Here is a 27,370-nt window from a genome sequence, read left to right as displayed (position 1 = left end):
AAAATGTTAGAAATTAACATATTTAACTTAATCATTAAGAATGCTCTGAACACTGCTTCCCTTCCCATCTTCAACAATCTCATCCCCTACTCTCTTAATTACAAGGTTTTGTTAGTCTCCTTTCAAACCTTTTGAATGACTCCAATTTTTATCTTTTTGGGGGAAGTTTAAAGAGAAATAGGAAAGTTATGAAGAAAGATGATTCCGATTGACTCAGTGAGTACAGATGTAAATATGCAACATTCATGATACCAGAAAAAATCCAGAAGATGTTATGCAACAAATGGGAAATGTCTGGAGTTTCAAGGGACAAGTTTTAGTCATTATTGTTTAGAATGCCATTTTCACAAGATAGTCAAAACCATAGAAGTTTTCATAGAATTCTGGAGTGAAAGATTCTACAAAAATAAAAGTAATTGAGGCCAGAGCTGTTTAGAGCTAGTACGTTAGAAAGGTGAGAGAATGAAGAGGACCCATTTAAGACAAGATGAAGAACCAGGATGATGTGTGCTAGAAGCTGAAGAGAAAATGATTGCCCTTTATGGAGAATCGCTTTCTACAAAAAGAGTAGAGAATATGATCAAGGATAACGCTTTGAACTGAGCTCTTAGAAGGTTAAGTATGGCCAGAAGTAATGATGAGTTTTTGCACATGGATAGCATCAGATTTGAGGTTAAATGGTGAATCAAGGAATAAATGAACAGCCAGAAAGAGGAGACTACATGCATGAACTACTCTTTCAAGAAATTTACCAGTGACAGAGAATAAGCATAGCTACAGATTTTGTTTTTAATAAGAGTTTTGCAAGGGAAAAATTTGCTATTAGATGGGAAGAAATAAAAGATACAGTATCTCTTTCTAGTTAAACTCTCACTAGTCAAACTTAGGAAAACAGTTTATTCAGATAGTGGGGCAAACTTTTATAAGAGAAAGGAAAAACAATTAGAGGAAAAAGAATCTGTGGGTACAGGTAAGGAGGAAAAGGTCCTCTGTAAATCCAGATGTGAAAAACTATGTTTTCAAAGTATAGCTATTCATTCATTCATTTATCGATTTATTTATTCACTATCTATTATATGGGAGACACGTTTCTAGATGTTGGAGCTACAGTCATAAACAAAACAAAATAAAAAAAATACCTGCCCTTATGGTACTTATACTTTAGTGAAGGGACAGACAATAAACAAGTAAACAATTAAAATATGTATCATGTCAGATTGTAAGAAATGCTATAAATAGAGAAAAATAAAGTAGCAAAGGAGGCAAGGGAGCAGTAGAGTGTGGTGTCAGGGAGGCCTCGGTGAGAAGGTGACATTTCAGCAAATATGTGAAGGAGAGGAGGGAAATGGCCATGTAGCTCTCTGGGGGAAGAGCCTTCCAGGCAAAGAACTAGCAATGAGCCCTCAGTTCAAGGGTGCCTGTTGTGTAGGAATAACAGCCAGGAGATCAGCATAGCTGGAGTTGGGTAAGTCAAGTGGTGTAGAGTAAGAGATCAGCACAGTGTCTGATCATGTCAAATAGAAGAGCCTCAGGCTTTCGTGCTGAGTGAGATGCAAAGCCAATGGACAATTTTAGTAATTGACAGGATCAAACTGTCATTTCGACAGGCTCACAAGGGCTGCTGTGCTGAGAATAAAATGGAGTAGAAGAATGCTGGGATGGAGGGGCAAGGACAGAGTAAGGATGGTGAGAGGAGGTTGGAGCTGACTGGATTTGGTGATGTATTTGAAGTTAGGAGGGAAAGAGGAATCCAGGATGGCTGCAAGGTTTTTGGCCTGACAACTGCCATTATAGACTTATCATTTACTGAGATGGGAAAGACTGCTGTGAAAAAGAAATAGAATAGCATTTGTAATATTATTGATCTCCAAAGGATCATTGCTACCTATATGGATTTTCAAAATACTTATGTATCTACTGGGACCTTTTTGACATTTCAGTTTGGAATTTTTACAGTTCAAGATATGTTTCACATTGTTTTTCATTGTGTTGGAGCCTCACACACAAGTCATATAAAGTACTTAACACAGATCAGGACACAGAGTAAACATTCAGTGAATATTAGTTATTATTAGAACTTTTTGTATCGCCAGACTGTGTTAACAATGTTGATGTTCTTTCATATTTATCAAATGTCTGGCCTAGATATCTAGTTTGTTCTATTAGACAGAAACAAATAATAATAAATATTATTTCTATAATGCAAAAAACAAGCAGATTAATGAAAAGTAGCTCATGGGAAATTAGTAATTTTTTTTTTTAGTTGTAACAGATAGCTTATTAAAAAGAAAACATAAAACATAATGTATTTTAGGTAATTTTCTTCATTCCATAGATGAAAAGCCAGAAGCTCATTGATGTTAAGTGATATGTGCAAAGTCTACATGCTAATTGATGGCAGAGTCAGGACTTGAACCCAAAATTCAGTCTCCTAGTCTTCAGCTACTTGGACCACACTGTATCTCTTTGGTTCAAATGCAAAAACCATTTATACGGAGATTCTATGTATTTTCAAGCAACTGTTTTTATATTTACCAGAGCTATAATTTTTTTTTTAAATCCCCTGATTGTTCCTTTATTTGATGTATGGGCAGAAAATAAATAGAAGTCATAGCAGTGTGACCAGAGCTGTCATAGTCAAAACAGTCTCCCACCCACAGAGCAGAGATCTAGAAATGTGTAAGTAATTCAAGTCACCTGGTACCATGGGCTCTCCAGGTGTCTGTAACACACACCCTTTACTGGTAAATGGTTTCCTGGTGTTTCGTTTAGTCCCAGTGTCACTGCATAAAGAAGGAAATCTCAGACATCAAAGGAAGAAAGATTAAAGGATCCCAGCACTTTAGAAACGAGACCTCGTCAGCTCTACCGTTTACTCTCTTGTAGTGTTCCTCCTTGTCCAACCTCAAGCTAAGGGACCAGGAGAGCGCGCACAGATCTGGTAGGCAGATGTTGGGCTGTATGTTCACTATACTACAAGTTGCCATCTGTACACATGTACACACAAGGCTAGGAGCAAAGAAAGTAGTTTGAGTTGATACTGAAACAGAGGCATCAACTCGTACAGAGATCTGGAGAGGATAGGATGCCTAATCAGTGTTTTTTAAGGCCTTTTCGTGCAGTTAGACTCCGATACCAGCATGAAATCTGCTTTGGGTAAGGATTAACCTCTGTTTAAAACTCCGTCCATCCTGTCAATCAAATAGGTGGCTTCACAGCCATAAATTTAGAAGTGCCTCAAGTAATACTAAAATAAATCCTTTTTCTTTTGATCGTGAAGTAAACCAGTTAGACATTTAATTACTCTATGCCGGGCACTGTGTGTCAGACCCATGATAGGAGATCTCTCGAGTTCTGGTGTTTTGGGAGTACAGACTTACACAGTTTACTAGTTTCCTCAGACATGCTAGAAAAGAGATAAGCTTAGCTAGCAAAGTAAAAGGACCGATTTTCAGCAACAGATAAGATTCTAATTTACATGGCGATAATTAAGCTGACAAAGTGCTTTTGTCTCCTTTTTCCTTTTGTTGTTGATTCAGGCAATAAACCTGTGAGGTAGAGAAAGCAGGCACCTCCTATTAGTCCACTTTGTTGAAATGTATAACATCCCTGATTGAACTAGCAAAACCTATAACCAGAAAATAGTGGAATAAGCAATTCTTATAGCACAATGGTGCTCAAAGTGCGGTCTCCAGACCAGCAACATCGACATCACTTAGGAACTTGTTAGAAACGCAGACTCTCAGGCCCCACTTCAGACTTAAATGAATCAGAAACTTTGAGGCTAGAGCCCTGCAGTCTTTGTTTTAACATGTCCTCAAGGTGATTCTGATGCAGGGTAACGTTTGAGAACCAGTGGTCTGGTAATGACTTCGGAGAGCGAAACCTGGGTTCTGTTTCTGGCTCCAGTACTGCTGACCACAGGTCACTTACAAGTCACTTACAAGTCACTGAATGTCTTCTTCATCTGGAAGGCTGAAGTTAGCCATGCCTATCCAGAACCTCAGCGAGTTTGAGGCAGGGGTTTATTTTGGAGTGATGGAAATATTTTGGAACTAGATGGGGGTAGTGGTTGCACAACATTGTGAAGGCACTAAATGCCACCGAATTGTTCACTTTAATGTTGTTAATGTTATGTTAGGTTAATTTCATATAAATAAATTTTTTAAAAATGCCTGCCCACCTCACCTCCCTAATCGGATGAGAGAATGTGTGTGAGAGCTCTTTGCCAACCAGAAGGGGCTATGCAGATGTGAGTTTATAAAAAGGCTGTCCAGCGAATAAGTATCCTTAGCTACTTTTATTTTTCCTGAAAAACAGAGAGCTCTGTCATTTCAATTAGGCAGATATTTAGCAAGTGCGGCCAAACAAAGTGGCATTCTAAAGAAAACATTTTATCTTTATTGTACCTTTCAAGTAGCTGTTATGGGTGAATTTGGAGTGGGATGAAGGAAACACTACCTGCAGCTGATGTGGTTAGTCTCAAGGGATACAATCCTACACCTCCACGACCTACGTGCACTCCAGTTATTCCAACCCCCCAGCCACAGAAAAAATAAACAGACTCCACATACTTAGAAAATTTTCATTCAGTTTGATATCAGTTCTATTTCCCCTTGTTCATCCATTCCAAGATAATAGAATTCCTGTGAGCTCTCCGAAAAGATGGGTTGAGAATAAGTGTGTCAGCACCACCTGGGGTGTGACTACTCACAAAAGCAATGACTTGTTTCTGCCCTACGCAAGTCTTCAAGGGCAAGACTTTATCATTTCATCTTTATCACCCCTACGATGCTTACATTAGTAGCTCTTCAGCAAATGGTCAAGAGTGGCAGTGGCTCAGAATCAGTGTTTTCCTCTGGGCTCCTGGGATAATTTTCTCTCTAGAGATGTGAAGATCAGAGGTGAGAGCACTGACTTAAAGTTAATGAACTCACGGCTACCCTCTGTGCGGTAGATTATAGAAGCTCAAAAGTTTACTCACTCTCAGAGGTCTTGTCAGCCTGATGCAGCCTTATCCGAAGTTGCCTTTTCAACCTCTCCAAGGTGAGGATAAAATCAGGAGAAAATTTTGATTCCGTGTTTTCAGGATGCTGCCTGTGCTCTGTGTGTGGAACCAAGTGATTTCAGATTATGTTTGGAGTTGGCTGCTCCTTGCAGATTAGTTTCAGAGTTCTGCCTATGTTGCAGGCATTCTTTAGTTTTATTTTCATGGAAATTTTAAATATACACAAAAGGAGAAAATAGTATGGGTTAAGCCCTAAGTTTCCATCCCATAGCTTCAACAATTTTTATCTCATGGCTAATCTTGCTTCAGCCACATCCCCCAACTCATCCCTGCTTGCTGCAGAGCATTTTAAAATAAATCCTACACATTGTTATTTCATCCACAAATATTTCAGTTATTTCTTTTAGAGACATGAACTTTTAAAAAATAATTGTAATACTATTATCAAAAGTAAACATTAACAGTAATTCCTTAATATCATTAAATATCTAGGAAATAGAATTCTTGAATGCTCTAGTTTTGGAAATTACCAAGGAAAAGTTACTACAATTAAAATTTGGGATTTGCAGTAAAGATCAGTGATTGGTCTCCATAGGTTTGTAACGTGACACATCGATAAAGTGCCCAGGCAAATTGTATAATCTTGAAAAAAGCATATCTGCGAAGTATATGCAGTTTCTAGGAGCCTGCTATTTTCAGAGTTTCAAGAAAATATGTACAGTTAGTTTGTAAACGAGCTCTAGTAACTGTGGTATCTGTTAGCTTTTGCGCTGGTGAGATGGTGAATTTAAAGATCTACTGCTGGGCTGAGGTTATGTGGAGAGTTGCTAAACTCTGGTGAGAAATATGAAAAGCTCATCTTTACCACACCCAGGTTATGCACCCAAATTCCCAGACAATTTTTGTATTATTTTCGGCAGTCTGTCCTCAATGAAAACCATATCACTCTATCCCTGGAAACACATTTTTGCCTTTGACTATGTATTGTTTGAGGTCTCAGCAGTGAACCATCCAGACAGCAGGGCATGGGTGTGTATTATAATCCCATCTCTGTACATGCAAACATGTTAAATACAAACATTAGTAAACAATGGAAAGATCCCCCTGCAGATATTACCAGGACAGAACACTGGATGCTAAACAAAGTTCTCCCTAGAGCTCTCCAAACATATGTGGGCAGTTGTGACATAGACCTAATTTGTCACAACTTCTTAAAGAAGTCTATTGCTTTGAAGACAAATGCCTTTATGTCCAGTTGCTGTTAAATAATATTATTATTATTATATACTTAGTAAGTGGCTGATTACTCTTTCAACTGATTCATTCTATGAAACTGTGTTTTAAAGATTTGTGATTTCTCTTTGGAAGATTCTCAGAAAGCAGACTGGACTTTTTATCAAATGTGCTGTTATTTATTAATATTTCTGTAAAAGAAAGGCATTCTAATGTTTCTTGGAATCATCATTTGTAAGTTGTAAACAGTTTTCAATATACCATTTATAAAAGTTCGGCCCTAGTTCTTGTTACTAAGTCTTATTTTGAGAGCTCATTCTTAGCTTTTCCAAACCATCCTGCTTAAAACCCCAAGCAGAATTTGATCAGCGTGTATTAGGAGTGTGCTCAGGGATGGGAGATGAAAAGCAGCACATGACCAGATCCTTACGCTTTTGATCTGCCTTCAGAAAAAAGCCTGGTTAGTGTTGGGTTTTATAATAAAACTCATTTCATTTAACATTAAAATGGAAACGACTTGTTTGTGTACATGAAGTTCTGGTGATCGCATTTAAACCCAGGAAATGTTATAGTCAGACCATAATCCATCCTGTCTGATACCTGCTGTGCCCAAGTAGGGCTGTGTCTTTCCTATCCCTGAAGAACAAGGAAATCCAATCGCTCTAGACTCTAGATTGTGCAGCTAAACTGTATAGGAGTCTTGTAGAGACTTAACCTTTTCAAACCCTAAGTGATATCCCTGCCTAGAGTCAAAACATGTACCAAACATGTAACTTAGGAAATTTTACCGAGAAGCTAGGGTTCCTTTTTCTTGCCTCTTTGCCCAGGCAATGGGCTTATATCATCCTTCCTCAAATACCAAATACAAATCTAGACTGGGCTGAATAAAATCCTTTGCAAATTTCTCTAAATTCTTAAACTTGGGAACAGGGCCAGAAAAACAAATGGCTGTCTCTAAAATTGCAAAGTATGGGCATAATGAGGAGAGTTGGATAGGTATGTACAAGAATCATAGACATGATTTAAAAGGAACTTGGTTCTAAACCTATAAACACTGTGCACTTTTTTTTTTTTTGATAAAAATTGACATGCCAATGAGATTTAACTAATTTCACCTGGCTGGTGAGAACCCTGTTTAACTCAATTTGTTTAGTATCATAAATGAATTAAACATCAAATAAATGTGCTGATGGTAACATTCCATGGAGCAAACATTTGGAAAAAGTTCTTCAGTTGTTACATTCTAGTTGTCATTTTGCTGTGACTAAGGAGTACCAACAAAAGTAATCCCATTAGTATTCCATCTACGTATCTCTAAGATGTTAAAGGAAGCCGTCATGAGTTGCTCACCTTCTTGCTCCTTTGCAAAAATACCTCATGGTGATGGAGGTTAGCTATAAACACTATCAGATGTAATCCACCCATGAGAAAAATATTGAGAGACAAAGACAAAGAAAAGTTATAACAAAGTATTTTGGATGGAGTGTTACCAGCTTCATCTGATCCTCAGAAGTACCCAGTGTCATAGCTCCCACTCACCAAGAGGTTTAAATAATTTCCTAGAGACAATTAGGAAACAAGTAAACTGTAGAGTTGCTGCTGTGAATGGCTACTAGGATAGCATCATTGCTGTGGCAGAGACTATTTATACCACTGAGAAACCAAAGAGCCCACTTTTCATTTTAGATAATTTATATGTGAAAATATCATCAGCTACAAGGATGTAATGTAAAGGTACTGATAATAGTTCTTGAAAATGTGAATCTGAGCTCAAACTGAGGAACTTGTAGCGATGTTTTTGGATAAAAAATTACTCAGCACCCAATCCCCTTTCTTCTTAAACACATATGTTGCCCTTAGCTATATAGTTGTACATTATAAATGATTTATGTAAGTCTTAGCTAAGTTTTAAAAATCTGTTTCAAAATATCTACAAAATTACCTCTTAATTTCCAAGCTCCTTCTTTTTACCATCTCCTGATAGGTACTTATGTGAGCACTTTTGTTGATTCAATGGTACAAATATCCAACCACTGTGGCAATAAAATCTCATTCATTCATTGCTGGGCAAAACGTGAACTGCTAAATTATTCCAGGCGTATGTGACCACTGGGGATACAGAGATGAAAGATGATTTCTGTAATCAAAAATACGAAGAAGGCAGATGACAAATTCAACAGTGTAATCCATATCATGGTACAGATAAGCATGAGGTGTTAGCAGGGTGCAAGTTAAATGAGACCTCCACATGACCTGGGAGTGTGGAGCCAGCCTGGAAGATTTCCCCAAAGTAAAGTCACTTAATATGATCTCTGAATGATGAGTTGGAAGTATTCTGGTGACGAAGTGAATGGAGAAAAGGTGTTCTTGGTAGAGGAAAAATGTTTGCAAATGTACAGTCATGAGAGAGTGTGGCTGACGCTCTCATGTTCAAGTAGTCACATATAGCTGGAGTGCTTAATTCAAGGGCTGGGGAGGTACATAGGGATCATATACTATACTAAGAACAGAAATATTTTCTGGTCATCTTTATTGTAACATAGCTGTCTTCTTTGGTTAAAACAAATAGGCAAACTAAAACAAACAGGACAGATTTCAGATAGCATTTCAAACATAGTTTTAGAAATGCTTTACTATTATATGTGAGGAGAAAAATTTGAAAAGTATATAGGATTACAGATTGGCCTTAGCAAAGTTGTATAAACACTCTATTAATCATTTGGCTAATGAATTTTGTTCAATTTGTTTGCCTAGACTTCCTGTTAACCAAATTAGAACTCAAATTATGTGAGCCAGGCAGGACACATCTACACCAGTCTTGGGGTGCAGGGCAACCTGCACTGCACTTCTCTTTCCCACTCTCCCTGCCCCATCTCACACTTAAATCCCCATATTTGCTGTTGGAATATGGGTGCAGACACAGAGGTGTTAGATTTCAATGCCAGTACATATAAGGATCTTTAGTAATGGATAAGGGCCGACGAAAAAAGCAACGGGCATACAGAGGTGCACACTCTTTGCACAGGCTGAAAGAATCGATGGGATGAAGGTGAAGTGATTTAAGCCCAGAGACATGATTTCATTCTTTTTATCTAGTAACAAATCATCTGCCCTCTCTTGCAGTATGAAGAAAGCAGATGTACCGGGCTGTGGGTGGTGTGGGGGACCAATGGCTTCAGTGTGTTTTCTTTGCAGTTACTTACACATTGAGTATGTCATTACGAGATGCACCACACTTCTGAGACTGAGCTTTGAACACTAGGGTCACACAAACCAAAGGATCTGTCTTCTGGCCTATAATTTTCTCCCTGCCCAATCCTCTAGCAAAGCATTTAATTAGAATTTTTTGTTGGAAGTAGGTTATAGACCAATGAATGATATCTTACTCTTTGCTATGTTGTTCGTTACATATCAATTCCTTTGTCCTTGTGTGCTGACTTCCCTCCCTTCTTTCACACAATATTTTAATTTAAATTGGTTCATAGAAGTAGGAGGCTGAGAAGTAAGACCACGTGTGTATTGAGATATTGATTATATTTTGGAAAATCTTTTATTTTAATAAATAACATATGGTCCTATCATTACTATTATTAGACACTAAAAATAAAAACACAAGTTGGGGCTTTTCAACTCAATGGTCTTGTGAATGTCTGAAATAAATGAGTAACCCTGGCTGCTATAATTTCCTCTATCAGGAAGTCAAGCAACTATTCCACCTGGGTGCTTTACCCCTATCATTATGTCAAGGATGCAGACTGGTTCAAACTCTCTCAAACATAGTTTTTCCTGATCCTTGGAACCCAGAGGTGACAATATGTTGTGAGCAAGAAAGACAGCTACTGAAGTAGCTCTTGAACGCATTTGTGTCTTTCTACAATCTCAGAGTTACTGAGTGGAACCTTCTCAGATAAACCGATCAGGTACTCAGGCAGGTTAACATGCAACATATAGAAAGTAGAAGTAGAGTCTTACATGGCAGAGTGAAGGGATGAAAGTCCTTAGAGTCTCCAAAGCGAGCTCTGTTGACTGGCGGCCCAGAGAGCTGCACGTCATTTCCAACACTGTGGCTACGACGGGTCAGAGGGTCAGTCTTCAGCTCTAACTCATTTGTTTGTGATGTTCTTGGGTCAGGTTTGAGCATCGTCCTTCTGAGGCGTTCAGCTTATATGGACCTTACAAGGTGGAATCCTCATGCTTATCAGCCCCTGCAGATGGGGGCTGACATTTCTGTGGTTTGGGGCATTCTGGTTATAACCTAAGGGTGTTCCCCTTCTGTGCAAGTTGGCATTACCGTCATGGTTCCCATGGAATCTATTTTGTGAAATCCAAAATGTCCTCATTTCTTTATGCTCTATGCACAATATAAGTGTACTGATGGTGCTCCTTGCATGAACTTTTAGGTGAGATCTTCCTTATCGACCGAATATTCTAAATACGTAAAAATTAAACATAGGCACAAAGTACAGATCCTTACCCATTTTACAGGTTGGATAAATAGTGGCTAGAGATACCCAGAGAAGGAATCAAGCTGGGAAATGGGAAAAAAAAAATTAGGATAGTAAAATATCTACTTATATGAGGTAACAGTCATTCTTTTCTCTTAGTAACAGACAAGCTCAGGGGTTAAAGTCTTTCATTCTATTGTACCTATAACTTGCATCTTCTTCCCTCCATATCTCAGCAGTATATAATATCATGGTAATTCTAGTCAAGACTCTTCATAGACTTACTGTATATTTTTTTTCAAAATGACAGAGGCAGAAATAGATGAATTACTTCAGCAGAATTCTGTGTTAGAACTGTGAACCATCTCTTTATTCTATTTGTGTAATCAAAAGGTTTCTTAGTTGATTGAGTAAACTTCTTTCTCTAATCATATAGATAATCATTTTGGACCATGTTTCTTCTCAAATAATTGCTTATTTTCCAAGCACACTGAAGGGATAAAGTGCTGCTTGTCTTCTTGTTTACAGTTCTAAATTTGAATAGAATAATTTTATATTTTCAAGCAATATTTACACAGGGTTTAAGGTAGTCCTTGAACAGGAATTGAGTCTTTTCATTGCAAAAGAATATTGAGGATTACATGTTGCTGTGCTTATTTTATCTTCCCAACCAGAAAAGAAAGTAATCTTTTCAATTTTATCAGCTTCCATCAACTGTTTCCTCAAAATCAGAATAGAAAGTGGCAAGTAGCCATTTACTATTAGTCTAGCCTAATTCCTAGAGGAAATGAAAAAGAATTAAGTGAGATTAGAGAAGTGTACAGTTTGCATGTTCTATACTACATGAAATCAGCCAAGACAATAACCACTATCTCAAATAAGTAATTGTTGGAACAATGGCTTGCTTATATATACATACATATTTTTGAATGTTTCATTGATAGACTGATTATGCTAATAAGGTGACATTATGAAACAAAAGGGAACATTTTTAAACAAAAAACTTCAGTTTGAATTTTCAATATTCTTGCAAGAAGCCCTGGCTCTAAGAAACCTACGTTCTTCCAAGCCCTCCTAATATAAAATCATGAGGTATAAATTAGCAAGGATTAAGAAATTTTACTTTGTATCTTATTAGTTTTTTTAAAAAAATTGTATTAATTTTAACAGATAATATATGCACATAGTGGAAATTATAAAATGTTTGTAAAGATAGAGTTTACATGAAAACTTAATTTTCCTCTTTTTTCTGTTCTCAATAACCCTGTCCATTTTCCCATGGGTAAATTCTGTTACACACTTATTGGATATACTTCCTGAGATAACTTACACACACACACACACACACACACACACACACACACACATCTTCACAGAATTCTCATATCCTTATTTCTAAACCCATGATATTATAAATAAAAAATGACTCAGATTGAAATATTTACCACCATTGGTCATAAAGGTCTTTTCTAACAATAATTTGAAAGTATGTTAAGTTTTCATATCTCTCTGGATTTCATACTTGAATTTTAAGTGAGATTTTCAATGGAAAGGGAAACTTGATGCTATACAAAGAATAGAAAATAATAAAAACACACATCATCTATTTATTACACTTGATATGGGGAGGAAGAGTACTTGTTTTGTGAAGACCCACAGGATACAAAATGCAAAAAATCCCTAAACCAGCAAAGCTGTGCATTGCCAACAAGACACAGGTGTATACCACATGAGGATATGAAACAATCCAGCCATAATGGGTATGTTGACAGCTCTGAGTCTACACTATGTTTCTCCCAAAGTGCACTGGTGTATTAGTTATGTGTTACTTTGTTTTTTCATATAGTTTTAGAAATTATCAAGCTCACCCCTAAGCACAGGGGCTAAGTGCTAGGAGTGAAGATGAACCTGCCTGGAAATTGTCAGTGAGCTTCTTAGACTCATGTTGATGTCAGGGAATCAATCTCTCATTTAGACCTGTGTCTGTCTGAGAGATAAAATTGAGTCCATATCTCAAATAGACTAGACATTGTCTTTATGATATACACACACACACACAGATAAAATATATATATATATATGACATCCTTAATCTTTGCAATAGTTCTGTAAAACAGTGTTTCCCTATTTTTACCTGATCATCAAGATGGTATTTATTAAAAACACAGATACTCAGACCCTATCCACTTGTACAAAATTAATGTGTCTTTTAGAAGAAGTCTGTGAACACGTAGTTTTTAAAGAAACCCAGGGAGATTTTTAAGATTAGGTAAGTAGGGAAACATTGCTGAAGGTAAGAATTATGTCTATCTTATCAGGGAGGAAACAGACTCAGTTAAATAATTTGTAATAACAAATTCATTGTGGAAGCATAATTCAAATAGCAGTATAACTCAGAAATTCTTCAGACCATGTTATCTTTCTGAAGGTCATGAGGTCAGGCAAATTCATAAGGCCACAATGAAAATTTTATATCATAGGCATTCAATCCTGAACTTGGAAGAAAGCTTGAAATTGTATAGTTTCTTCTTTTGTTTTGGTTAGAATAATTATGTTCAATCAATCACAGAATTATGAAAGGCTTTGTAATTATATATAGAGTATAAAGGGCTCCGACTACTGCTGCAAAAGCACTCCTGATATGCTACTTTTTGAATATGAGATAGAAGTGTTTTCTCATGTATTCCAAATGAGGGGAAAATGGGTCAAAAACAGGCAAAAAAAAAAAAAGCCAGGTAAATTACATGGTTTAGGTTTCTCTAGGTACTAAAACCATATGGGAACAGTTAGCCCAAGATCGATAAAGCAATGTACATGTTACAGTTAAGAATGTGGTCTATGTTCAAAGTAGAGAATTCTCTGAAATGTCCTTTTTGCTTAAAGACACATGGAGAACAGGATGGAACAAATGAAATTAGATAGGACCTAGACTTTATGTCATAGAATTATTGTTAGGCTTTAAGTCAGGTTTAGTGACTATGTTGGGGAAGTTAATGAAATCCATCATTCCTAATTTATAATCCAGGCATTATAAGTAGAAGTTCTTTCAGCTCTGAACATTTATATCAAAAATCAAATGTCTAACAACCTTAGCCTTAAAATGAATATGTGTAAAGATACTCTACGGTGTGCACAGCATGAGTTGTTTTAAAGGTATCAATTTCCAGATCCTCAACTTCTGTGGCTATTTTTCTTAAAATTATCTGGAAGTATGCTGTATTTGTAATAAGTGGATTTTTTTTTTTTGACATTTTATGGGGTTAGGGGAAGCCAAAACCTTCACGCCTTCCAAATCTTGATATACTACTGCATTAGCTTGAGGTACAAAAACCTTCTTTGAATGATGAATTGAAGTAGAATTTGAAATATTGGTTTAACAAAAATATTCTTACTGGTTAATCAGGGCATCCTAAATGCTTGTCTTATCATTAATTCTGTATAAGTGAAGCTTGGCCCCAGTTCTGGATGCAGAACATCCAAAATAGTAGTGATGACTTGTATAATAATGAATTTAGCTGAGTATTTTCTAAGACAATTTAATATAAAAGCTCTCAAATATGTTGTGATTTATTTTAGGATCAATATGCATTGATCAATAAGGTAGGTAAAAGCTCTTTTATTGAATCATGTCAAATTACCATGAACATCATCTAATAAAATGTTTAATGTTATATATCATATTCAACAAATGTAAACTTATGCTGACCATTTTACATATCAAATGTGTGAAAGAATATTTGTTTTTGAAAATTATTTTAAGGGTAACAAAGGCAAAATACCTGTAGATCACAGAACTAGCTGTGCATGGATGATAGTTGGCATTCAATAAATGGATGCTGAATAAAAAGTTATTGAATATTGAATGAATACCCCTAATGAACATATGACACACATCCAAAACATCATAAAGTATCTGAACTTTCCCCTTCACATTTAATATAGCTTAATCCTCCTGGCTTTATGTTCAGAAGTCCTCAAAGATGCATCTAGTATACCCTTATCCCCTAGAGGTAATTTTATATAATGGAAAAAGTTAGATTGCACAGCCTTTGGCTTACTGTATACAACTGCGCATCAGCCAGATTGAGTTGCCTCTGTACCTCCTGCAGTTTCAATTATAGGGTTTGATTTTGAAATGACTACCATCAAGGATAGCATACCTTATGTGTTCATTGAAGTATAGATCTATTACATAAAATATCATGACTAGGGAAATTAATTTTTTCTTGAAGGATCTAGAGGAAGCCAGTCTGATCTGCTTTCCCAAATGTAAATGCCAACCTTCTCCCATGCTTTCTCTGAGACCCCAGACATTCCAATCCCCACCCCTTCACTGCTACCTTTGCTTGCCCCAAATGTTTTTCATTCTCACAGCTGGGTTGCCCCACTGAAGGCTTTCTTTTGCCTGCCCAGCTGATGATGTTTTTCTGGCTCCAGAAAACTTCTGAGGTTGTTACAAACAATGCTTGGGGGTACAAAGGATTGTCCCGATTAAAACAACAACAAAACTAGGACGGTCTTGCAAGAATCTGGATGGGTGGTCATCCCACATGAACACTTTGTGATGCTTCTCTCTTCCTTTCTCCACATCCCGGTGATTAAACAGGAACAATGTTGTTTTTTTTGACAATTTGGGAGTTAAACTTAGATTTAGTTGTATTCAAAGTTCTATTCAATAGCCAGTGCTGCTAAGATACCTAAAACACTTTTTCTCATTTCATTATTCTTAGGGATCTGATTACTGCATTGTTGCATTTGCATATTCTAACGAATGACAGTAATTGAAAAATAAGAATAAATTCAACCCTAAATTTAAGTCTCAAATTAATAGACCTTTTCTCCCTGCAGTTTGAGATTTTAAAAAAAGGCTCAATTAGTTCAAATAAGATGCAGTAACATTTCATTTTCTTTTGTTCATTAGAATATGATGTAATTATCATTATTTGCATGATGGGCTTTTGCTTATAACTCTAATTACATTGAGTTTAAGTGGACATAAATGGTTATCAGGAAATGGAAGGAGAAAAGGCTGTTTATAGTCTTGTCTGTGTTTTCCGCCAGAACTCTGTCTTTCCAACAACTGCAGCAGGATATGCTGTTGGTATTTGGAGCCTTCTAGGAAGGGAAGTGGCCAAGTTTACTTTTCTAATCTCTAAATTCAGCACATAGGTCACCACTCAGATACCTTCTCTATGTGTGCATTAAACTGTGACTTAAATGTTCAGTCATGACACCTCCCAGTGAGGTCTGGAGCCAGGACAGGGCTCTGAATCCCCAAGTTACCTGCCACTGAACACATATGACTTACTTGCAAAAGTTGCTTCACCTCTCTCCACTTCATTAATAAAATTTTAAATAATGATTCCAAATTAGCACAGAGTAAATGGACTTAAAAAAATCCTTTTATACTAAAAAGAAATGTTCATTTCTAATAGACTCTTTTCAAGCTGTGTCCAATGTGTTCACTATTTCTTTTAGTTTATGTCATGGTTGTAATGATAACTAGTACTGCTATTTATGGAAAGAAGTTTATTTTTTGCTCAGAAAAAGGGTTGGGCAAAACTTCTTTGCTTTTGGCCTGATCATAAAGCGCTCACATGTTCTTAATTTATGGCCCATCATTTGCTATGATTAAGTGTCTCAAATAAATTTATCTCTTAACTGCGACTGAGGCTAAGTGAGTGAATGAATCTGCATGAAGGCGAGTATTCCTGGGTGCTCACACAGCCAAATTTCTCATTCAGTTTTGGAGTGTCTTAGTGTAGGACAATGTGCTAAGGACTCCCCCTCACCCTTTCACTTGATTTCCAGTCCTCCACACAGACTATCACTGTTCCTTAGACTATTCACTTAAAGTCAAGTAAATGAAGAACCACCAAAATTCACTATTAATAATTTTCATAGCAGGTAAAATAAATCAGTTTTTTATTCATTTATAAAGTAAGTACCAGGACAGCTTATTATTATTTTTGTTAAAGGGAAACAGACTAAGGTTCTCAAATTCACTTTTTGTTAGTCATAGACCCATCATCAAAGTAAATGGAAAATAATTTTTTTCATGGGAAAGTTTCCGAACGTCACTCTTATTAAATGTATATAATTCCCATGGTTATCACTTCTTTAAGATTCTCCATAACTACTTTCACCAAGTGCTCTCTTTCCTTCCCTCCCCTCTTGTCTACTATGATACCATTTCCAGACATAGTAAGAGGGTAAATGTAGGGGAAAAAAAAACAACAAAAAACTAGCAAGCTGCAGAGCCCTCCTACTTGAGTTGAAAATATCTTGTTTAAAACTACTGAAAAATAATGCATTAGGTTGAAAACACGAGCATTGCAATTAATGGTCAGAATCACACTTCCTCATGTTCTGTGACTTCTTGATAATGGCAATGGCAAGGGGAACTTGATCCTGAGTAGATCTGTGCCGGAGGTCATTGATTTCAGAAGACCAGGCATAGCCTCAAATATCACTTGCTTTCCCTAAGACTTACTTCAATTAATTTGTCTCATCCTTTTTAAAGTTTATTCATATATAAAAGACATTTATTGGAACCAGGAGTTCCATAAGCATACTAGAAGCTGTATAACATAGCCTTGCATTTCAATCATTATAATTTATTTTTCTAATTGTCAGAGAACTCCTCTCAATATAACATTCTGGGATTCCATTCCAACTACAAGTTCACATTAATAACAACCTTCCATTAAAAAAAAAATCCTGCATACTTTTTTTTGCCAGTATCATTTCTGTTTCAAGTCTTCCAATAAAAATATATTGGAATGTTAAACTACCTATCCTCTAACATATTTTCTTTCTTAGACAAAGTAAGTTTTCCCCCACAAAAAATACTGAGTCTATTACTGTGATCCCATTCAAATAAAGGACTACTTTTTTGTAATATGATTCATATCAAGTATTTTCCATTTCAATATTTTTCATTTCCCATCAACTGAGAATGTGCCTTCCACAATTTTCTTTATGAATGAACTGCTGCTTTTAGCAAACAATTTGCTTTCTACTATATAAACTATTTATTTAGGCATGGAACCAAGTGTTATTTTATATTCAAATTCCCATGAAGATTTGTTGTTTGAGTTGTAAATTGCTCATGATGTTTTAGGTAGCACGTGTTTATTTCCATTGAAAGAAAATGTCCTATTTTTGAAGAAGGAAAAAAACTTGTAAGACATCAAATGTTTCTTGCAAAACAATTTGATGAAATAAATGTAAATGAATCAGAACCATGTGAATTGTATTTCAATTAAAATGAGTTTAAATGTGAAGGGAGTAAAGTGCTTGGGGGAAAGAGTGTGGCAAGTCAGGAAGTGACATTTGTTTTGTTTTCATCGGTTTGGGATTCTTAAAAAACTGCGTAGTACTCTGAATTCAACTTCATTCAGCTTCTCCCATATGTCTAATAATGGGGTTCCATAGTGAAGCAATCATATGCAAATCATTTTATAGCTTTATCTGGCTCCGATTATAATATAGGCATCAAATATTGCCACTGTACAATCTTTCAAAAGCACTCTCAATTTAAAGTTAATGTTTTTTTTTTATTTTCTATTTTCTTTTGAGAACAAACTGTAAATTGTAATGATGCTAAAAGTATGTTGTTTTCACGGAACAACATGTAAAGTTTTCTGACTCACATCAATTTCATATTTATTTACTCTAACTGAAGATATTCCAATCTAAATGAAAAACACTTGGGGGCTGAATGTATACACATAACGTCTATACACATATGCAGGAGAAGGGTTGGTGAGAAAAGACGATGGAAAAAACAATAAAAGAAAGAAAGAGAAAGACAGAGAAGGAGAAGAGAAATAAGCACTGCATGCAGAGTTAGGCCATCAAACCTCATGGCATAAGTAAAGCATTCACGTCACACTAATTATTTGAGTCACAAATATTTTATCCCATTGTTTTATATTCATATCATTTATCATATCATTTATGATTGCTTAAAAACAACTACATGACTTCTTTTTTTTTAATTTTTGTATTTTTCAATTAAAAAAATCACCATGCATTATTCTAAAAATCAGGGGAAATGATGAATTACCAAAAAAAAAAAAAAAAAGACAAACAAGTCTCCTTGTCAACATGTCTCAAAATATGAGTAAATTTGGTCTGTAGTGTGACATTTAGGTTTATCAACTCTCAGTCCCTGAGAGTTGTCCCTCAGGAACATTTTAAGTGTTCCAATGACTTCCAACAGGCAAGGAGTACATAACGTAGAATATGTTTTTATTTTGTAAGATGATATGACACTGCTTAAGTAGCCTTCTGAACACATAACTTGGTAGAGAAATGTAGGAACGGAAGTCTTTTCTGTATAACTTGAAGGTGCAGTAGCCCATAGGACTATTCTTGTATGTCAGGAGCCTGCTTTTTCTGTTTCCTGAGAACATGGTGATGTACCTGGCGCTTAGCTCTCTTAGCTTAACTCAGAACAACGCTGCTGCTGCCATTCATCACCAAATTAGAAGCGGTCTCCCCTTTGCTCCTCACAGGCAGAAATTGTGAGCAGTTGCTCATAATATTTGTTCCATGATTGGGCAGATGTGTTATTTAGGTTCTAGCACAGCCCTTTATTGTTTTATTTATCCCTTTCTGCATCCTAGTTTAGCAAGTAAAATCAGAATGGCTAGGCCGACTCAGTCACACCTTAAATCTGTGGCACTATAACTATTACAACTATTTCTGAGCCCCCAAAGTCATGCTTAAGGGCTCAACTAAGTAACACGAAGTCGAAATTTTAACTTCAAGGTTGTGTCAATGAAAACATATAGTGTCAACTTGATCTTTTTCACCATCAACAATCAATATTTACAAGGTCCTCAAGTGTCACTATGTATGTGGAACCTCTGCTCAGAACATTATTACAATGGTACACTTTGAAGAGGCACATGTTGTGACTTATTTTCCATCATAATTTGTGGCAGTAACTTTTCATAAATGTTAAAATGTCTAATGTACTTTGCTCTTGGTATTGTTCCACTTCATGACAGGCCTACCCTTGTAGCAGTGATAAGGAATGTGAAGTTGGGAGATATTGCCACAGTCCCCACCAAGGATCGTCGGCCTGCATGGTGTGTCGAAGGAAAAAGAAACGCTGCCATAGAGATGGCATGTGTTGTCCTGGTACCCGCTGCAATAATGGTAAAGATCTTGCTCAGTGTTGATGGGCCTCTTTCTTTTCATAGAGTCCTGGCTAGTAAGTTAGGCTGCCTTCTTCTTAGACTCCTGAAATGTAAGGAGTCTTTTATAAGTGACAGGAATTCAATCATGGTTTAGATCTGCGTAAGATTTCCTGAATTATCTCCCAAATCTTAATTTTCCTAAACTCTAATTACCTTCTGTATTTAATAATCTATGCTGAGCTAGTATTTGCCATGTTGAAGAGTTCCATATAAATAGCTAGATGTTTTATTTCACTAAATCTATAACTAAACACATGCAAAAGAACCAAAGAAAGAAATCTGCTGTGATTTAGCAATACAGTTGTGAGTCCATCTTCCTATTTTATACCAGTTTCAGTTTCATACCTTGATTCTTATACTCAAGGTGTCCTTTATGAAGGCCTCCCCCCGTGGCACACACAGATGGTGATGGAGTGATTGGTTCCTCCAAAATGAGACATAGGAGTTTATCCCCCAGCCATGCCACCAGCATAGCTTCACCTAATCTCAATGAATTTATAGGTACATATTCAGCATTAATAATAAAACGAAGAACCAGAGAAAACACATGATAAAACTGGTAAATAATTGCAGAAGGTGATTAGAAACATATACTTAGTCATACAATATTCCTATATTTGTTCCTGACCTCTGCAAATACCTTGGTCAGGAGGTGAAGGGAAGCAGACCTCATACCTTTAGAGATGTTTATAGTGTAGACTGGGATTGTGTTGACCAAACAATGAGACCTGAATCCCTAAGACGGATGTCTGGTTAGACAATTTTAAAGTACTAATAGCTAATATTAATTTAATACTTTACTATGTCACTATTCAAAGTACTTCACATGTATCCACAATAACTTAATTAAATAAATCCTGTTTTAATTCCTATTATTGCCCAAGGTCACTTGGTCTTGAGAGAGACAAGATTCAAATCAAGGAAACCTGGTCAGAACCAAACTATTTAATACTCAGTCTCAATAAATATGTAAATAAGAAATGGATGAATGAATAGATAGATGATAGAGAGATAGATAGATCAATAGTTAGATAGAGAGATAGATAGATGGCTTCATATCTCAAATTAGGCGAATACTTGGATAAGAATCACATTGTACAGAGTTGAATAAGACTAACCGCTTACCCAACCATCTCCAGGCATCTGCATCCCAGTCACTGAGAGCATCTTAACCCCTCACATCCCAGCTCTGGATGGCACTCGGCACAGAGATCGAAACCATGGTCATTACTCAAACCACGACCTGGGATGGCAGAATCTAGGAAGACCACACACTAAGATGTCACATATAAAAGGTAGGGATATCTGTAATTCTGTTTACTTTTCCTTGTTTTATGAAAAAGTAAAGAAAAATATAGATAATTAATTCCATTGGTTTTAGAAAAAATACAAAGATACTTTAAAAGCAAGATTTTAACTGAATTTATTAATTCTTAATTTCGGTAATGCTTAGAGGGTTCTTAGAAATCTTAAATTATTAGAAAATATATGTTACAAGAATAGCAGTGCTATGATTAACCATGCCATTTTCTCAACAGTCCTGCCTTTTACAGAGAATGTAGAAGAAATTTCCTAAATAAGCATGTCTGTCACATGCCAAAGGATAAAGCATTCTGAAAAACAAATGGGAAAATGTTTGCTGCCACATGATTAAATCACTAAGTTTTTGAGTTTTATTCTCACCTTCAGATTCAGAAATTTCATTTCATTAAACAATCAGAAAACATACTATTCAAAAACCAGTTTAACTAAAATAATTCATTTTTAGTGAGATTATGATGGCCAGAAAATACCCTTACTTGTATCAAAATATTTGAGAAGACTAATCAGTAATAATAAAATTCAAAAGTATAAAATTATGGAATTTACTTACTAATAGTACATGTTTGAAGCCATGAAACAATCCATTTTTAAAGGAAGCTTTTTGCAAGTGTATTCTTTGGAGCACTACTTTTTCATGGCATTCTGTGAATAAAAGTGCCCTATGACAAGAGTTATATAATAATGTATCTTCCTATTTTTGGTATATTGAAGGCTCTGAAAAGTCTAGTAATGAGGAAGACTGGTTAACTTTTTTTTTTTAAATGCCTACAGCACCTGGTGTTCTTGGTGGTCTCTCATCCAAATACTAACCAGGCCAGACCCTGCTTAGCTTCTGAGATCAGATGAGATAGGACACATTCGGGGTGGCATGGCCATAGACTGGTTAACTTTTTTAAATACTGTATTTCTTTAACTTCCTTGACCACAAAACCATTTCCCCATATTTTCAAGTTCTACAGAGATGGTGTCATATAGAATATCTGACCTTTTAGCCTGACCTGGAATACTAATGGTTATGTGGATAATGCTAGTAAATGACAATTCCTCTTTAATTATCCTTTGTCTACACTGTCTAAAGACCCTTTACCCATGTATCCTGTTTCTATTCTATAAAATTCACATGCATTTGTTAGTACATGAGTATATCTCTTTATTCCAACGGATGTTTATGTCATAACACACTCAAATTTTCTAATTGTCTTTGTATAATTCTATGTATAATTTTACAATGGCAAGTAGGAAGAACCCTTATGCTGATGGCTAATGAGTTGTGTCCACATCCTACAGTGGGATTGATTAAGTCTGGGATGACAGATGACCCGTTAGACCAGGGTTCACACATTATAGTCCTGTGAGCCACATCTGTCCTGTGCCTGTTTTTGTAAATAATCTTACTATAACACAGATTTGCTCATTCATTTAGGCATTATCTATGGCTATTTTTTGTGAGACAACAGCAGAATGGAGTTGTTGTGACTTAGTAAGCCAAAAATATTTCCAGTCTGGGACATTACAGAGGAGTTTGTCGACCCCATCTTTACACAGGTTATACAACAACTGTGATGTATGGGTGCTCTTTGCTGATTTAATCTTTTTTTATTTCTGAGATAAATACCCAGATTTTTTCTTCCACGTGTTTTATGCATTTTTTTATTTTATGATAAGTTCTTGGTTGACCCTGGAGCCATCTGCCCTTTTTCTGTATCACAGCACTTTATAGACTGCATTTCCTAGGCTCCCTCCCGGGGGGTCTTTGGCCACCTGGGTTTGGCTGTGGTAAGAGACTGGGAGGGCAGAAGAAGGAAAAAGCTGACATGTTCACTCTGCTTCTGGCGGTATTTCTGGCAGAGCTCTATCTCTTTGGGGCTTCAGTCCTGCCAGTCAGGCCTATTGAGTTCTCATCTCAGCTGGTGATTCCAGCTCCCAATTCTGCCATCAACTGCTTTTTTGGATCCTCCAGCCCAAAGAGGGAGGTAGTGGCTCCTGCTGTGTTGCTATGCCATCCATCCTCTGATACTTATTAGCCCTGCCACTATCTGTGTGACCAGTTCTCCACATTAAATATCTTCTGTTTTGAACAATTGATTTCTGTCTTCCTGGCGAGACTCTGACACATGATCTTAGGAATCTCTGAGAATTTCAGCCTTCTCCTCAAATCAGAGTTCATTTACACCTTTCAAGAGGGTATCAAAATAATTAATTTGAAAGCAATTATTTTTATTTACTTATTTTTCATTCACCTAGGAAAAAGATAATAATGATCACAGAAATATCAAAAGCAGACCAAGATAAAGTAAAGAGAAGATGAAGTACAGTCTAGCTATTTATTAAACCTGATATTTAGACAGCAAATATGGAAATAAACAAGAATGGATTTACATGATTAGAGAGAGCCAGTCAATGTGAATCTAAGACATAATGGAAGATAGCATAAGTAAAAGTAATTTATGTTCTACAGATCACAAAGTAAAATTTTTTCTAAAGTGTCATGGTAATATCTTTTGATCATCACCTCTGTAGGGCATGAAGGAGACCCCTGCCTAAGATCATCAGACTGTGTTGAAGGGTTTTGCTGTGCTCGTCACTTCTGGACCAAAATCTGCAAACCGGTGCTCCATCAGGGTGAAGTCTGTACCAAGCAGCGCAAGAAGGGCTCTCATGGGCTGGAAATTTTCCAGCGGTGTGACTGTGCCAAGGGTCTGTCTTGTAAAGTGTGGAAAGATGCTACCTACTCTTCCAAAGCCAGACTCCATGTGTGTCAGAAAATATAATCACCTTAGAAGAAAAGCATCATGAACAGACTGTGAATCTGTGCATTTAATGCATCACAGCATGGTGGAAAATAGAATTTGAATCTCAGAAGAATGGTTAAAATAAGGAACATGATAAGTATATAGATCACAGAGTGAGCAAGAGAAAGAAAAAGAGAACTGAGCTGATTGGAAAGGGTGACAAATGTAGTACAACCAGTGTTTTCCATTATGCAAGTCGTTTATGTAAATAATGTACACATTTGTGAAAATGCAGTTACTGAAAAAAAAAGCACAGTGAAAATTACTGACATATACCATGACTTTCCAAAAGTTTAGGTTGTGCTGGAGGATCAGTTTCCTTCAGATTGGTGATCGTCTATAAAATAACCCAAAGCCATATTCTATTCAAAGTTATAGTTTAATAAAATACTCCCAGTATATCTTGGTGTACAATAGGCTCTAGAACATAAAAAAAAGTTGTTAAATAAAAAATGAAAATATGGAGCATAGTAAATTTGCAACACAGAATCACCTTTTAACTTGGAACATTGCTTCTACTGCTCAATTAAAGGCCTTTAGATAAGAAAAAAAACATAGTCAGTATTTTCCAAATAATTTCAGATTATTGCAGGTCTTTTATCAAAGTGTTTAGAAAAATGCAAACTTGTTTTTCCCAAAATTTCTTATTTATATTTTTCAAAATTTAATTTCACCTATACTTAGTAAGAACTGGCATAAGAAGGCAAAAGTAGTTCATTAAAAGTCTAAAGAAATAACATTGCTTCTTTCTTGATTGTATATGATTACTACCTTGAATATATTTTATTTTCCAACCTATCCCATTAATCATGAATAGCACAGAGCAGAATTTTCACAGATGTGCAAATCTTTTTTAAGATATCCAAAATATGTGGGAAACAAAGCTAATAGAGATCATTATTTTTTAAAGCTTTGGCATTCCCTATGTTTTGATAGAATTAGACTGGTAAATACATTTATTCTTTACGTACTCTGCAGTATAGTAGGGTAAAGCTGATAATAGCGACTGGAGTTGTATCTGCCTGCACTGAAACACAGCAAGGAACTGGGGGAAACTGTCAAGTATCTAGGTTTTGGCAGCACACAGATCATATGTCTAAAGCACAAAATGACTTTTTATATTTGAAGCCAAAGGCTGCACAACCTAAATAGAAATTTCCGTGGTTGCTGTTTCAATATTTATCACACAGATGAGTTCAGTGTAAGGTCACTGTTTGACCTCAAATATATATATTTTATATTTTTGAGGTCCTAAAATAAAATGAGAAGTTCTCATGAAATCAACTCCCAAGGCAGGTAGTGCATAATAAGGTTCCACTGTCCTTGATAAGCTTCTAACTGGCCGGTGGCACCATCTGATTTTTCTGCACCATCTTTATCTATAACAGCTGTTTTTTTTTGTTTTGTTTTGTTTTTTTGCCAAAGATATAGTTTCTGTTTTTGCAGCCATTGAGATAATAAAATATATAAATGAAATAACTTTTAAAATCTACATATTGCTAATCCATAAAAACCCCAGGTTCTCAATTCTTTGAAACCATTTTGTTACTTTTTTACTTTACTCAGTTCTAAATATTATGTCCAAAGCATAAGGAAAAAAAAAGTTATAGTTGTTACTTTTGACCTTTTCTTTTAAAGACTGAAAGTCACTCCTTAATTTTCTTTTACTTAAACCTCATCTGCAGTCTCAAATTCAAGTTCTCCCAATAGAAATTGAACCTGAGCCTGCATGTGTATTAAGAATTTCAGCTTCCCACACATATTTACTAGGATGATTAAGATTTATGTTTTCTCCACATATCTTTTAAAACAAAAATTATAAACTAATCTATCCAAGAACCAAAGCCTGTACAAATAGGTTTCTATAAGCTTGGCAACATGAGAATGAAACATTTAAGTCAAACATTTTTTTATATAGCAATTACATTTTCGATCTGGTTTCTGCATTATTTCCCTTATGTACATCCCTTCAAAAATTATTATTTGAAGTAATTTATTTACAGGAAATGTTAATGAGATGTATTTTCTTATAGAGATATTTCTTACAGAAAGCTTTGTAGCAGAATATATTTGCAGCAATTGACTTTGTAATTTAGGGAAAATGTATAATAAGATAAAATATATTAAATTTTTCTCCTCCAAAAACTGAATTCAAATTTCCTTCTTTTGTTTATGGGAAAAACCTTCATAGAGTCATAGGTTCTCAAAGTTCACCTGGGCTTGGTCTGACTTTGCAGTCTGAGTAGGAATTCGTTGGACAACAGCACTATGAGATGATTTGAAGTAGTTTACTATTACCAAAGGCAGCTTATTTCATGGCTTTAGAGCTGTAATTGTTAAAAAGTTATTATTTCATTAAGCTCAAGTATTTCAGCTTATATATTCCACCCATTTATTCTTATTTCTCTTTTGAAACATTTTGGAACAAGGACTCTCTACAAACTTTTTGGAAACACTTGAAGCCACTTAGCATATTTCTTATAATCTTCTCTCCAGGTTAGAACTTTTCAGAATAGAAATGCCAACATGTTTAAGGTATTGGTTCATTCTCTTATGGCACAAAGAAGATACAAAACATCTTTATCTCTGTATGGGCACTGACTGCGTTACCTGGCCCCGAGTTACCTCAAACCTACCTCCTGGGAAGGTCTTTCCTCTGATTCCTGAACACAGGGATGTTGGGGGTGTTTGACAAACAATACTCACTAATTATGAGACTGAGAGTGGTTGTAAGAGCCCATGTTATATTAGAGATGCTAATGGGCTGGAAATGTGGAAAAATAAACATTTGCAACATAGTGGAATAGATTAAGTATAGCTATGGCAGATTAATGAAGCTGAAACAGTCCCAGAGCTAGAGGTCAGAGTTAAATATACCTCAAGCACTGCTGAAATAATCCCCACATTTCTAATTAGTCACTTAATTGTATTCATAAATAGTTATCCATTTCCTCAAATTGAGAACATTTATATTTCCTAGTTACAGTGTATTTTTATAACAATTATATGGATAATATTTTTCTTTTCCACTGAGCTCAGGGAGATGCTCTGAGAAGTGGCAAATTGTCCTGACTTCCTTTTTTTAGCTAAGAAACAAAATACCCTATTGTAGCCTTAGGATTTGAGGAAACAATCAATTATACTTTTATCCTTTCCCAAATTCAGGCCATTTGAGAAAAAAAGTTTAAGAAAGAAAGACAGATGATGACAGATTATTCTATGGCTATAAAGTTAATATTGGAAAATGTGTCATGCATCTGTGGGCAAGGGACACCAAAAGGAGAGATTCTGTGCCATTCTCAAGGAAGACCAGACAATGTAAGTTCTAACTGAGGGAGCTGCCCCTGTAACACTTAC

General features: G+C 35.9%; 1 protein-coding gene across 1 annotated transcript in view; it reads left to right on the top strand.

Annotated features, from left to right (window-relative positions):
* DKK2 (dickkopf Wnt signaling pathway inhibitor 2) overlaps positions 1–26,163 on the top strand; it is a 96,577-nt gene extending 70,414 nt beyond the window's left edge. The window contains exons 2-4 of the mRNA XM_039848711.1: positions 19,707–19,857; positions 21,038–21,193; positions 23,742–26,163. Of these exons, the coding sequence (XP_039704645.1) occupies positions 19,707–19,857; positions 21,038–21,193; positions 23,742–23,992 (558 nt within the window). The 3' untranslated portion in view covers positions 23,993–26,163. The remainder of the gene's footprint in view (positions 1–19,706; positions 19,858–21,037; positions 21,194–23,741) is intronic.
* The last annotated feature ends 1,207 nt before the right edge of the window (positions 26,164–27,370 follow it).

Source organism: Pteropus medius, unplaced genomic scaffold (genome assembly GCF_902729225.1).
Source record: "Pteropus medius unplaced genomic scaffold, Ma_sr-lr_union100, whole genome shotgun sequence".
NCBI classification, from domain to species: Eukaryota; Metazoa; Chordata; class Mammalia; order Chiroptera; family Pteropodidae; genus Pteropus; species Pteropus medius.
This window is presented reverse-complemented; position numbering and strand designations above follow the sequence as displayed.